Source organism: Alosa pseudoharengus, unplaced genomic scaffold (genome assembly GCF_046254945.1).
Source record: "Alosa pseudoharengus isolate Yale_2024_CS ecotype anadromous, Long Island Sound unplaced genomic scaffold, YU_APseudo_1.1 YU_APseudo_1.1_scf_11, whole genome shotgun sequence".
NCBI lineage: Eukaryota > Metazoa > Chordata > Actinopteri > Clupeiformes > Clupeidae > Alosa > Alosa pseudoharengus.
The window spans coordinates 10,941,519-10,954,254 of record NW_027468576.1 but is presented as its reverse complement, the minus strand read 5'-3'; the positions used below and the strand labels follow the sequence as shown (position 1 = coordinate 10,954,254).

The following is a 12,736-nucleotide window of genomic DNA, read 5'->3' as shown; positions in this document are numbered from 1 at the left end:
TACCGCTAATGAGCTGCAGATGCAGAAAAAAAGAGAGAAAGAAGAACAGAAAAAAAAGCGAGCGAGCGATTTCCCCTGCCTCCTCACCTCTCTCACCTCCTTACCTCCTCGCCTCCTCGCCTCTCTCACCTCCTTACCTCCTTACCTCCTCGCCTCTCTCACCTTCATCTCATTTCCCATTTGCGCTGATGATGAGGCCGGCTAGCCGATGGGGTATCCGTCCATGCTGGCTGATTAGCACCAGTAAGCTGCTTGCTGTTTCATTTCTGCAGTGTCTGCGCCTGGTTAAGAGCCCATCAAAGACACGCTCGACATGAAGGGACGCTGCGGCGCATGTGTTAAACGAAGCCAAGCTAGCCAACTTGCAGCCCACCAGGGTTATGTCGGGTTGTACTGTAGATTTAGGAGTGGATACTGCAACTGAGTTGCGAAAGTTCTCTCCGTGAATGCAGTGACCTTGGTGGACAGATTTTCCCCCTGAAAACAAAAGAAAACAAAATGTTTTGATGCTTTTAAAGGGAATTGTAGTTGCAAATGGATCAGACATTGAACACGGTGTGCTGGAAGTGTGTGTATAAGCAACAAGTTCAATATAGGATCAATGAGATGGGGGCCGCCCCCTGTTTAAGCAGGCTCGTGCTGAAGACGAAGGGAGAGTGAGGAAGAGTGAGGAAACACCCTGGTGCCCTCCACTCCCACTTCTAAAGACTCTCTGTTCTCCAGCGAGACCAGAGACAGATAAAGAGAAGGAGGAAGAGTGAGGAAGAGGAGTATCAGAGGAAACCCCCCCCCCCCCCAAATCTCACCTGCTGGACAGCAAGATTAGAGATGCAGCCGTCACAAATAAACAGATAAAACAACATTAAGAACAGCAGCAATCATAACAATTAGTCGGGTGCGAATGATATGGAAATGATGCAAGCGGGAGAATAGAAAGGTGTGTATGTGTGCATGTGTGTGTGTGTGTGTGTGTGTGTGTGTGTCTGTCTGTGTGTGTGTGTGTGTGTGTGTGTGTGTGTGCAGGGAAGGTTGGCTGGGTTGGATGGGTTGGTACGTGTCTCTGTGTGTGTGTGTGTGTGCGTGTGTGTGTGTGTGTGTTTGCGTGTGTATGCCTGAGGACGGGGCTGAAAGTAGGCTGGCAACAGATGTGCGGGGCAGTAGAGAGTAATTGAAATGCCAGCAGCAATGGTCTTATCTCCACGCTACAGGAGCCCGCTGCCCGTCTGAACATCAGTTAAATGTCATTTTACCTAAGTCTGAATCAGGCCCTGCTACAATCCCCCGCTCCTCTCCTCTGACAGAGAGAGAGAGAGAGGGATAGGAAGAGAGAGAGAGAGAGTGCGATAGGAAGAGAGAGAGAGAGCAGAGAGAGAGGGGGGGATAGGAAGAGAGAGAGAGAGATGGGGAGGTGAAGGTAGAAAAGAGGGGAATGTAATAAGATTTCAGCAGCACACTGTTAACTTTCACCACCTGGACTTAGCTGGTAATTTGATATGGTCCATCAATAGGAGTCATTTGCTGCTGTGGTGATATTATTACACTTCATTATTTATATATTTAGTATTCTCTCTCTCTCTCTGTCTCTCTCTCTCCCACCACACCCCTCCCTCATTTCTTTTCCCCTCTCTACCTGATCCTAATCAAAAATCCTGGATGTGTGTGGAGACAGAGTAGAGTGGGGTGGGGAGGGGGGGCGGGGGTAGGGGTGTTGGAGGGGGCGATGGTGGCGGTGCTGGCTGTGGGTGGGTGGGTGTGTTTCTGGACCGGTACTAGGGCCCTGTGTGCAGGTTTTCTGGGAAAGCACGGCGCATTCCTCATCCAGGCAGCAAGCGAGCATGAGCGTGGGGGCTGGCGGGCAAGCGAGTGCCAAACTGGCTCACCGGCTAGCCGTCCGCTCCAGCATTCTCATCTGTTTGGCCTCCTGTCTCTCCAGGCGCCCGTGCATTCTTATCTGCCCACAGATATGTATATTCCAGCAGGGATTTATTTTTATCTGTTCGCCGCAGCATGTTGTTTTTTCCTGCTCTCTCTCTCTCTCTCTCTCTCTCTTTCTCTCTCTCTCTCTCTCTCTCTCTCTCTCTCTCTCTCTCTCTGTCTGTCTCCTTACCTGTGCCGTGCTGCATGCCGGTGAATCAGATTAATGGTGCAGGCGTGTTGGAGACAGGCTCTGCTTTGCTGAGGAATGTGCATTTCACTGGAAGCTCATCAAGTGGGGGGGCCGATTCCCTTTTATTTTCTCTCCTCTGCCTTTCCTCCAGCTCCTTTTTGTCCCTCGTTTGTTCCCGTAGCCCTTGGTGTCTCCTTTTAAGTGTGCCTCCAATCAGACTCCCTCTCCTCACGCTATCTGTAAGCATCAGGTTATCAGAAGATGTTTTAACTCTGATGGAGTTATCTCTTGTAGAGTCCCCTGACTCTGTCCTTCTGATGTTATTTTGTGCCACTGAATGTACTCTGCCTGCTGATTGACAAGTCTTTGGAAATAACCAAAAGTTCCCACAAATTTCTATTCCGTGGCAAACTGTCATCAAACTGACATGACCGTTACTTATCTTTGAACATCCAGTTATTTTCCTTCTGCAGCAACGTTAAATGGAGTCAGAAGTTCCTGTTTGGTGTAAGAGCTCAATGCTAAATACTGCTGCGTTTGTTTTGCAGAGGGTGATCTTCAACATTGTGAACTTCAGCAAGACCAAGAGCCTGTACAGAGATGGCATGTCTCCTGTGGTGAAGTCAACAAGTCGGCCAAAATGGTACGTCCCCTTATTACAGAGACTACTTGGGAAAGCTTCAATGTTTTCGGAAGGCAATCTGTGTGACAGCACACACATGCAGAAACATTACAGTCCACCAGTAGACAAAACCAGCAGTAATTCAAAGCATCTATAGGGGCCATCATAGCACCATCACAACAATATCAGGAAATGGAAACCTTCTATGGCACATTAGGGGAAACACATCACTATAACAAATATATAGCGCTCAGAGTCTATGTATAGCATCAATATTCTAAAGGCATCCTCAAACCAAAGCCTGAAATCCCTGCATCATATGAAGTTCTTACTTTACGCTCTTTTCACATTTCAGAGTTTATTATTATTATTATTTTTTTTTAACGTTGAAGTTGAACTTGTGTGTAGACCCTTCACCATGCATGGATGTGTCTTTCGTTATGTTCCTCTGCCATGAAAACATACTGTTTGATGTTGCGCATGAGCGGCCGGTCTTGCCAGTGAAATGTTTGTTACCATGACGATGATTACCCAGAATGGGGGGCAGTGATGCTGGTGCTGATTAGCGGATTGTGTGCAATTATTAGCCAGCCCAGTGGAGGTGTGCATGTGTGTGTGTGTGTGTGTGTGTGTGTGTGTGTGTGTGTGTGTGTGTGTGTGTGTGTGTGTGTGTGTGTGTGTGTGGGTGTGGGTGTGTGTGTGTGTGTATGTGTGTGTGTGTGTATGTGTGTGTGGGTGTGTGTGTGTGTCTGTCTGTCTGAGAGAGAGAGAGAGAGAGAGAGAGAAATGGAAGGATGGGAGATGATCTATGCTAGGTGGGAGAACCCCCCTCTCTCTCACGCAGTCTCGCCTCCACAAGGTTGTGTTTAGAACACCTTTGGAGCATCGTAATGAAGAACCCAAATGCAGAGACAGAGGAACTTGAAAGGAGCACTCAGTCTGCTAAAAATACTCCTTTCTCTGACTGGCTCCCACCTCCCAAAGCCCAGCCCACACTTCTAATGTCTACATTTGGCACATTGATTTAAGATAAAGATCAAGTCAGGGCTTTGATGTGTGCTTTCACTTGTACGTTGCGTATGATCTGCGCAGTTCACTGCAGGATTACACACTGTCCCATTTGGCAAGAGATTTCCTTCTATGTGTGTGTGTGTGTGTATATGCGTTTGTGTTAGAGAGTGTGTGTTTTGCATGTACGTTCCCACAAAGCGTGAATGCCTGAAAAGGTTCATAACCTCTTTGGATCTGTGATAACTTTGTGAAAGTTGGAAACGGCACTACCCCCCATTCACTCACTTATACACACACACACACACACACACACACACACACACACTCCACCCGTTCCCACCTATCACAGCCAATCAGTGTGAGGCGTGAGGATCCGAGTGCTGATGCGTCCAGGGGCATTTGCATGAGAGCCGTCGGCTGGCGCGGTGACGGCTGTCGAGAGTAATGGGCAGAGACCGCCTGAGACAAGGGTGGTGCCGCCTCCGCCACCACATCCTCCACCTGCCTGTGTGTGTGTATGTGTGTGTGTGTGTGTGTGTGTGTGTGTGTGTGTGTGTGTGTGTGTGTGCGGACGGATGGACAGACACACACACACACATTTTAGATACTTCAATTCAATTCAATTCCACATTACAAGTAAATTTTCATTAGGAATCAAATGTTTTGAATGATCAAACAGATTAAACCATATCATCACATTGTTATGTATGGCAATACAATCTCAGGGGTACAGAAAACATCTCCTTTTCCAAATAAACATGCTTCCTATAATGGCTGAAATTGAGCAGTACTTTACCAACTGTTTGGCTCTTGTTTTCAATAGCCCCTCAATACAAAGTCCCTGGGTCACCAGCCTGTGTACATGCCCTAGACTACCAAACACCAGCACAATAAGCTGGCATCTGTAGCCAAGGTTTTCAATGGTAGATATTAATGATTGATATTTTACAGTCTTAGAAAGGTAAGAGTCCTCCATAAACAGATCAAATGCACATGCTACTTCAAATAGCTTAACTGTTCTTGACACTGTTCACACACACACACACACACACACACACACACACACACACACACACACAGACACACACACACGGCGGTCGGGTTAGGCAATGTGGCGGCAGCAGCAACGGCAGTAACAGCAGCATCAGCGGCGGCGGTGGCGACGGAGGGTGGCGGCTGTTCATAGGCGGCGGAGCACAGCCGTCCGACGGGAGCGCTGACATCTGTCACGAGTCGATCAAGGGCAGCCATCACAAACGGATGGCATCTGCCGCAGCGGGCAGGGCACTGTGGAGCTGCTGACGGCTGCAGGCTCTCCGCCACAGCCTAATGGGAGCAGACAATTAGGTGTGGAATCCTGCCCCACCACCGCCCCACGCCTGACGCCACACACACACACAGACACACACACCCACCTGCCTGTCCCACACTTCTGTGACATTTCCATCTTTGTTTTTTACTGTTTTATGTCTCTCGCTGCTTTAAAAAAGCAGTTGTTCTTTTCTCTCTCTTGGGATTGGATTTTCTGTGCCGTTGAAATCATTGTGTTTATTCTTGGCGGGGGGGTGGTTGGGGTGTTAGTTGTTTGCAAATTCAATACAATAATTACGGGAGATATTTTATTTGAGTATTTAACAGTCAAGATTCATTGGTAACACTTTATAATAACTACACACAATTCATCATTATGACCGCCGCTAGCGAAGCTAGCGAAGCGGTCATATAGGGATTGTCAAAGTTTTTTTTTTTTTTTTTCGTCATCTACTTCCTGAATTTTTGGTCAACGATACCCGGGACACCGAACCACCGGGGCACATGAAATTTGGTGGGTATGTAGCCCCACTAGACTTTTACGGAAAAATTTCGTTTCGTCCCCGGGGGCCACTCCCCCCCCCCGTGCTGGGCCCCCTGAACCGCAAAAAAAGCAGTTTTTCCTAAATAACTACCTGAACCGTGGCACAGTTTTTACTGCAGGTACGTTAATCTTATTGTTAATCTTACCGGTCTGATACAGTTTTGCCTATACATGCGTGAGACTGAGACGCCTGTTTATTTTGTTTTAAGTGCGTGCAGGGTGTGAGAGGGGAATTGATGTGCTTTGATTCCAGCTTGGTAGTTGTAGTCTGTGAAATTAAAAAGCACGTGTGTGTGAAGTATCCAAACAATGACACCTTCATTTCATTATGGCTGCTTTAGCAACACACCATAAGCTACTGTGTAGGCCATTGGTTTCCAAAGGAGATTTTATTTGTGTCGCCAGCATAGCTTATTGACAATTTATGTTGTAAATAGGCCTACCTTATAAGCCTACCTGTAGCTTAAGGAAGCTAACAGCTTTCTATTAGGATCTAGTTTGTTAGTTACAGTTTTGTCATAACTCCCTGATGCATTTTTGCATTTAGAATAGCCAGAGCGTGAACAATATCGGGTGCCTATGGACTAGGCTCGCTTGGTGAACCCAGCCTGATCTGCCCGCTATTTATTTTTTGATTTCTTAAAAGATTGAGCTTGGTCTGGTGAAAGCCAGACTAGCCATGGACCTCAGTTACACAATGCAAGGGAACATGAATCAGCCTATATTTGCACGAACAATAACGGACAACAGCTCTTCAACTTTGGCCCGTTAAAATGTGTATGAACAGTCTAGCGACGCATTTCATCAAGGCCCATTTGGACATGTCAGTTATTTGCACCACTGGTTAGATGTAAAACAGCATTTCGTTTCAGACTACTGTTACTTAATTTGTGCATTAACAATAACGTTTCAGACTACTGTTACTTAATTTGTGCATTGACAATAAAGTATCACATGAACTAAAGATGACTAAAATCTTATGTAGAAGAAGAAACATTCACAAAAAATCCATCCATCCAAAAATGACCTTTGTTTTTGATAGCTGTTGAAAACGGCATGGAACTGACAGAGATGTTTTTGTTTATAAATAAATAAATAAATAAATAACATTATGCTGATACCTTTTGCTTTTCCTAAATACAATGTAGCCTACAGGTGTAAGTGACCTTTCATCAATTCAGTTGCCATGGATGAACTGTGATGAACTGCCCTACTTGTGATTGTTTAGAGATTTTAACGTTTTTATAACAATGCTACATCTTCTTTGGCTATTCTACAATATATTTACCTTTTCAGCTCCAGTAAGCTACTTTCTGTGCAGCCGCACACACACACTCAGGCATGCCAAACAAGCATACACAAAAGTTTCAAGAGTGGGGGATGGAGTAAAATATGGAGACAAATTGAAGTGTGATTTCTTTTCGCGGAACGGATGTACAGGACTGAGCGGCGGTCATATTTTGTACCGATATGCGGTACATCTAGTTTATTAAGCCTTTGTTACTTATTAGTTAATGGTTTGTTCATCATTAGTAATTTCTTGTTTCTTGTCATACATAAATTATCATCAGTAAAGCATTTGTTCACACAATTATAAATGGTTTGTTCATAGTAAATAAGCCTATCCAAAAAATATGTTTGTAAGTACATGATTTACTATGAAATAACCACTTATAAACCAGTTGCAAACTATTACAAAATGCTTTGTTCATCATTTGTAAAGCATTGTTCCTATGTTAATTTTAATAAATAAAGTATTTGTACACACAGGTATAAATGGTTTGTTCATAGTAAATAAGCCTATATCTAAAATATGTTTATGAATTATTGTTAATACTTAATAAATTATGCAATATACACATGCACTAATTATTAGTTAGGGTGAGGATACGTATTTTATAAACCACTTCCTAATACTATAATTCATGATTAACTCAGGGGTTACAAGTGGTTAGTTAATGATATTTTGTGAGCTTATCTAAAGTGAGGACGTTCTATGCCTTGGAACACATTTTCAAATGAGTTGTAAAGATTACATTCACATTCATTCATTTAGCAGACAAGCGACGTACACATGTCAATTAAATTGAAGGCCATTGACATAACAGTGAAAGCCGGGAATCGAACCCCCAACTTTTCAGGCTACTGCATGCTAGTCCAGCTCCTTATCCACTACACTACCTTGGCCCAAATAGAAACCCCTACAACTATGCAAGAGTTTCTGTTTTCTTCTACTACACACTGTTATTAAACATCTGTAAACTATTTTTAAATGCTGTATTCTTTATTTGTAAAGCATTATTCCTACATTAATTCTCATCTGTAAATCATGTTTACACACAGTTAAAAATGGTTTGTTCATAGTAAACACGCATATCTATATTATATTTTTGAATTGACTGTTGTAATACCACTGGGCAGAGGTAGTGTAGTGGACAGGGAGCCAGGTTAACATGCAGTAACCCATAAAGTTGGGGGTTCAAACCCCGGCGTCCACCAATGTGGCCTTTAATTTCATTGACATGTGTAAGTCGCTTTGGGTGAAAGAGTCGGCTAAATTAATAAATGCAAGTGTAAACTGTATAACTCATTTGTAAATGTGTTGCAAGGCATAAAACGTCCTCAGATGAGCTCACAAAATATCATTAACATGAGCTCACAAAATATCATTAACTAACCATTTGTAACTCCTGAGTTAATTTTTAAAAAAGTTAATATTAAAAGTTAATATTAATTATAGTATTAGGAAGTTGTTTATAAAATATGTATCTTCACCCTAACTAATCATTAGTGCGTGTATGTAACAACTGTTAAATAATGGAAATATTACTTAATCAAAAACATATTATTGCATCATGTATTAAGTATTAACAATAATGTATAAACATATTTAAGATATAGGCTTATTTACTATGAACAAACTATTTATAACTGTGTGAACAAATGCTTTACTGATGACAAATAAGAAATTACTAATGATGAACAAACCATTAACTAATAAGTAACAAAGGCTTAATAAATGATGAATTGTGTGTAGTTATTATAAAGTGTTACCGATTCATTCAGGGATTTCATGATGGTAGTTGAAGACTTTCTAAACCTATATATAAATAAAGTAAATGTAAAAAAAAATATTTGATTCCCTTGCATACCTTTTAGTATTATATGTGAGTGTGTGGAATTTAAGTGTTAATCACAACAGTTGAGGCCTGAATATGAGTGAGAGCTGGGGTCATTAGAGTGCCCAGAGTGTCCAGAGGTGTGAGTTAAGATGGCCGCCGCTGGGTCCCTGTTGAGTTCATGTTGAACAGCAGAGTAGCTCTCTCTCTCTCTCTCTCTCTCTTTCTCTCTCTCTGCTGTTTTCTGCAATTATAGAGGTGTGAAAAATTGCTAAACTCCCTCCACCACTGCCTCACCACTCACACACACACACACACACACACACACGCACATGCACACACCATGCGTGATTGCTGTGCATGAGGGGGAAAAAAGTGTGCGTCCTTTATTAAATTGTGTGTGAAACAGTAAGTGAACTCCGGTCAAAATTAATATTGCCAGCCAGGAGGAAACTAATGTGGTCATGAACTACCTTAGCAGGGAGGATAAACAATTATTAAGTGTCGTCGGGAGACTAGAAGTTGGTCTCCTGCTTCTCTGCTGCAGGTTTACACGCCGGCAGAGGGTTTGTGTCCCTGTCAGTGCGCAGTACACTGCTACCACCTCATCTCATATCCTGCTAATTCATTTTACCACTCTGCTTTTATTTCAATTTACATATTAGTCATCATTTCAGAATACATTTTGGCTCCTTTGCACCGTAAGCCCATGTAAGTGCTGATGTTATCCGAAGGAAATTACATTACGTCACCGCTCATCGCTAATGCGCTCTGTCGTTGATTATTCTACCTGGAAATTGAACCTGAGGCTTTGGAGTTGCCGATGCCTAGGTTTACCAAAGGCACTGCGATTTCCGCTGGTGTTTCAGATCAAACGCGCAACCTCTAGCACTGTCAACGTAAATGATCGGTGTGCACACACCGTGCCTTAATTTACACCTTTGTTTTTGATGTTTGTTTTTATTTTAAAGCCTTCAAGGGAATAAGGCATATAAGACTTATCCATCAGATCGGCCATGTAAGCCTAGAAACAGAACAAACACGGATCCTGTGGCCAGACCCGGAGAGGAACGCCAGCTCTTGTGAAGTTTGTAAGATTTCCTTTTCAGGGTTCACGGCCCCTCGGGAGTGCCGGCGTACCTGGTCTAATCTAGCGTGAAATACAATCCTCATCTCCTTTTAGAAGCTGCTTTTAATCTGCATACAGGGGGACGGAACAATCTAATCAGTCCTGCCCAGCCAGGACCAGACTCTGTGTGTGTGTGTGTGTGTGTGTGTGTGTGTGTGTGTGTGTGTGTGTGTGTTGGGGATGGTGGGGGTGGCAGTGGTCCCTCTATTTTTCTGCTCCCGTTCTGCTGCCTTCCATCAGCGGTACAAAGCGAAGCGATGGCTGGAAACTAGTAATCTCTCTTTGACAAGCATAGATATGGAATAAATAAAGCAAATGGCAGTCAGCTTTGACTGTCTGATCCTGCCCCTGTATGCACGATGGGAGAAAGAGAAGGAGAATGACAGTGAGAGAGAGAGAGAGAGAGAGAGAGAGAGAGAAAAAGAAAAAGTAAGAAGAAGGGTCAGGGCTGAAGGGGTGGAAGAGGCTTGGGGGGTGGGGGGGGCAAGCAGGGCTGTGCAGGGGGGGGTGAGAATAGATTGCTTTTGCTGTATTTATCAGTAGAAAAGTCACTTTTAGCCCAGAAGTTGAAACCTTTATCTCTATCTACAGAAAGCCATTCTTCCTCGGGGCGCCGGCGAGGCGTTTGAGACTGGGGGCCAGGCTCAGCTCCCCCGATGAGGGACAGCAATCAGATTAAAGCCCAGTGCCAAGTGCAGCGCGCTCGCACCGCTCCAGCAGCCCACAGTCATTAGGGGAGATAGACCGCTGTGTTTACTGCCCCTTACTGGAAGCCAGGTGGGGACCGGCGCCGGACGGTGAGGTTGAGCTGTGCGGGGAGTGGGGGGGGGGGCGACATAACTATTGGACTGGATTTCACGACACATTTTGACACCCCGGCGTATTGGGATCCCATCTATATCAAATTGAAACACACACACACACACACACACACACACACACAAACACACACACAAGGAGATGGATGGAGTGGTGGTGTGTGGCTGTTATTTGTGAAGGGCATCAGGATTCTTTTTTCCCTCTAAAATCTGATTGGAGAAGTCCACTGCCTCTCTAATGGACTTAGGTCACCTCTGAAGGCTGAGATAGCTCAGTGACTGTGGGTCTGCCTGTGTGCGTATGAATATATGTGTGATGTGCTTGTGCGCCCAGTTATAAGGACGTGTGGAGGAAATCCAGAAGCAAATCCCAGAGCCTTTGAATTCATCTCGTCTGCTTGTAGACAGCATCAGGAACATTCTCCAGGTTTCTCCAATTCTCTTGATCTTCTTCCATCCTCTATCACCTGATCTCCTCCAATCTTCTCTCTTGAGCCTGGAGCTCTCCATCATCAGGATTCAGTGCCCTGCTCTCCACTCCCTTGATCTCCTGTACCATCCTCAACTTCTTGATCTCCTCCAAACTTCAGTCCATTAGTCTTTAGTCTTCAGTCTGCTTATCTTCTCTAGTCTTCATGCCCAGTTTCTACTTCTTCATTTTCCTGATCACCTTTTTTTATTTAATCTTAATCTTCAGATCTTTTCTCATATACAGTTTTCTTTTTTAAGGTTTTAGTCCCTTTTCATTCATCAGTCTGCCCCCTGAGCTCATATACATTCTTCAGCCTCAGTCTTCCAGTCTAATTAACACTTTAGATGGGTCGTTTTGTTAGGTGATAAGGCCTGATTGTGAGCAGAATTTCAGTTTCAGTCTTGTCTTAGTAACTCCACTCTTAGTCTGTCTTCCACTCTTGATGTCCTCCAACAGCATACAGCAAGGTTTGAGGTGAGAGGAGCCTCTGTTCCATTTCGATATCTGCTCTGAGCACATGGACCTGAATTCTGTTTTATTTGGGTTTGATATCTTTTCCGTTTGTCAGTTTGCTCTTGTGTGTATTTTGTCGGTTTCGTTGTTTGTTCTGCTGTGCGTTTATCTGTTTTGTTCACTGGTGTATTTCTCCGTTTAGCTCCTTTGTGTGTTTGTCTGTTTTTGTTTGATTCGTTCGCTGAAGGTGGCGACCTTCCGGACCAGGAGACAAACCCGCAGGGGCCTCTCGTGTCGGGCCTATTTGTTAAACTGATCGAGCGAAGAATTACTAATCGTCGCCCTCTCTCCGAAGCAAATTAAAAAGTCAGTGTGCGTGATGGCGGGGCGGCTGCTGGCATCCAGGTTTAGCGCGCCGGCTTTGCCGAGCGGCGGAGTCAACAGATGCTGTGGGGAGCTCCCTGGTTCATGAGAGAGGAAGGAGAGTAATGAGTCTTTCAGTACATCTCTCTGTCTCACCCGAGCAGCACTGCACATTTTAGGCACGGTGACAGCCACAATTAGCAGCCAATTATTATGGCGCAGGAACCAAATTATACATATTGATGCATAGAGAGTTTTTATAAAGTTTGCTTTGCATGATTTATTTTTTGTTTTTTTGCTATTTTTTGCTATTTTTGCTAAAAAAAAATTATGCTTCCTAAAGCCATTTCTCTCTCTCTGTCTCTCTCTCACTCTCTCTCTTTCCTGGTGAGATATGGGAGATAGAATTTTTCCGTCACGTCCCCTTTGGGAGCGGAGGAGTTGGAGCTTATCCCTAAAGGCAAAGCAAATAGATAACAACCCCCAGGGAAACACACTGCCTGACTGCCGCAAACACACAGCAGCGAGCAGCCGACTCACAGACAGGCCGGCCCACATCTGGCGTGAGTGCGCTTCCTTAGAACACAGCAAGTGGTTGCCTAAAAAATAGAGAGAGAGAGAGAGAAAGAGAGTAAAAACTCCAGTTAGGGAAAAGCTAACCTTGAACAAGGGTATGTTTCATAAGGAGAGTTGAAGAAAAAAAAATCTGTCAAATGCTCCAGCAGCAGCAGTGCTTCTTGGAGTCAGTCTAGCAATTCTTGCTTTTTTTTTACCCCCGCCTGCTACC

At 44.2% G+C, this 12,736-nt stretch overlaps 1 protein-coding gene across 1 annotated transcript in view; it reads left to right on the top strand.

The window, feature by feature from the left end:
• The window catches only part of agbl4 (AGBL carboxypeptidase 4), a 356,944-nt gene that overhangs the window by 135,428 nt on the left and 208,780 nt on the right, over window positions 1-12,736 (top strand). The window contains exon 4 of the mRNA XM_076277992.1: window positions 2,656-2,750. Coding sequence (XP_076134107.1) covers window positions 2,656-2,750 — 95 coding nt within the window. The remainder of the gene's footprint in view (window positions 1-2,655; window positions 2,751-12,736) is intronic.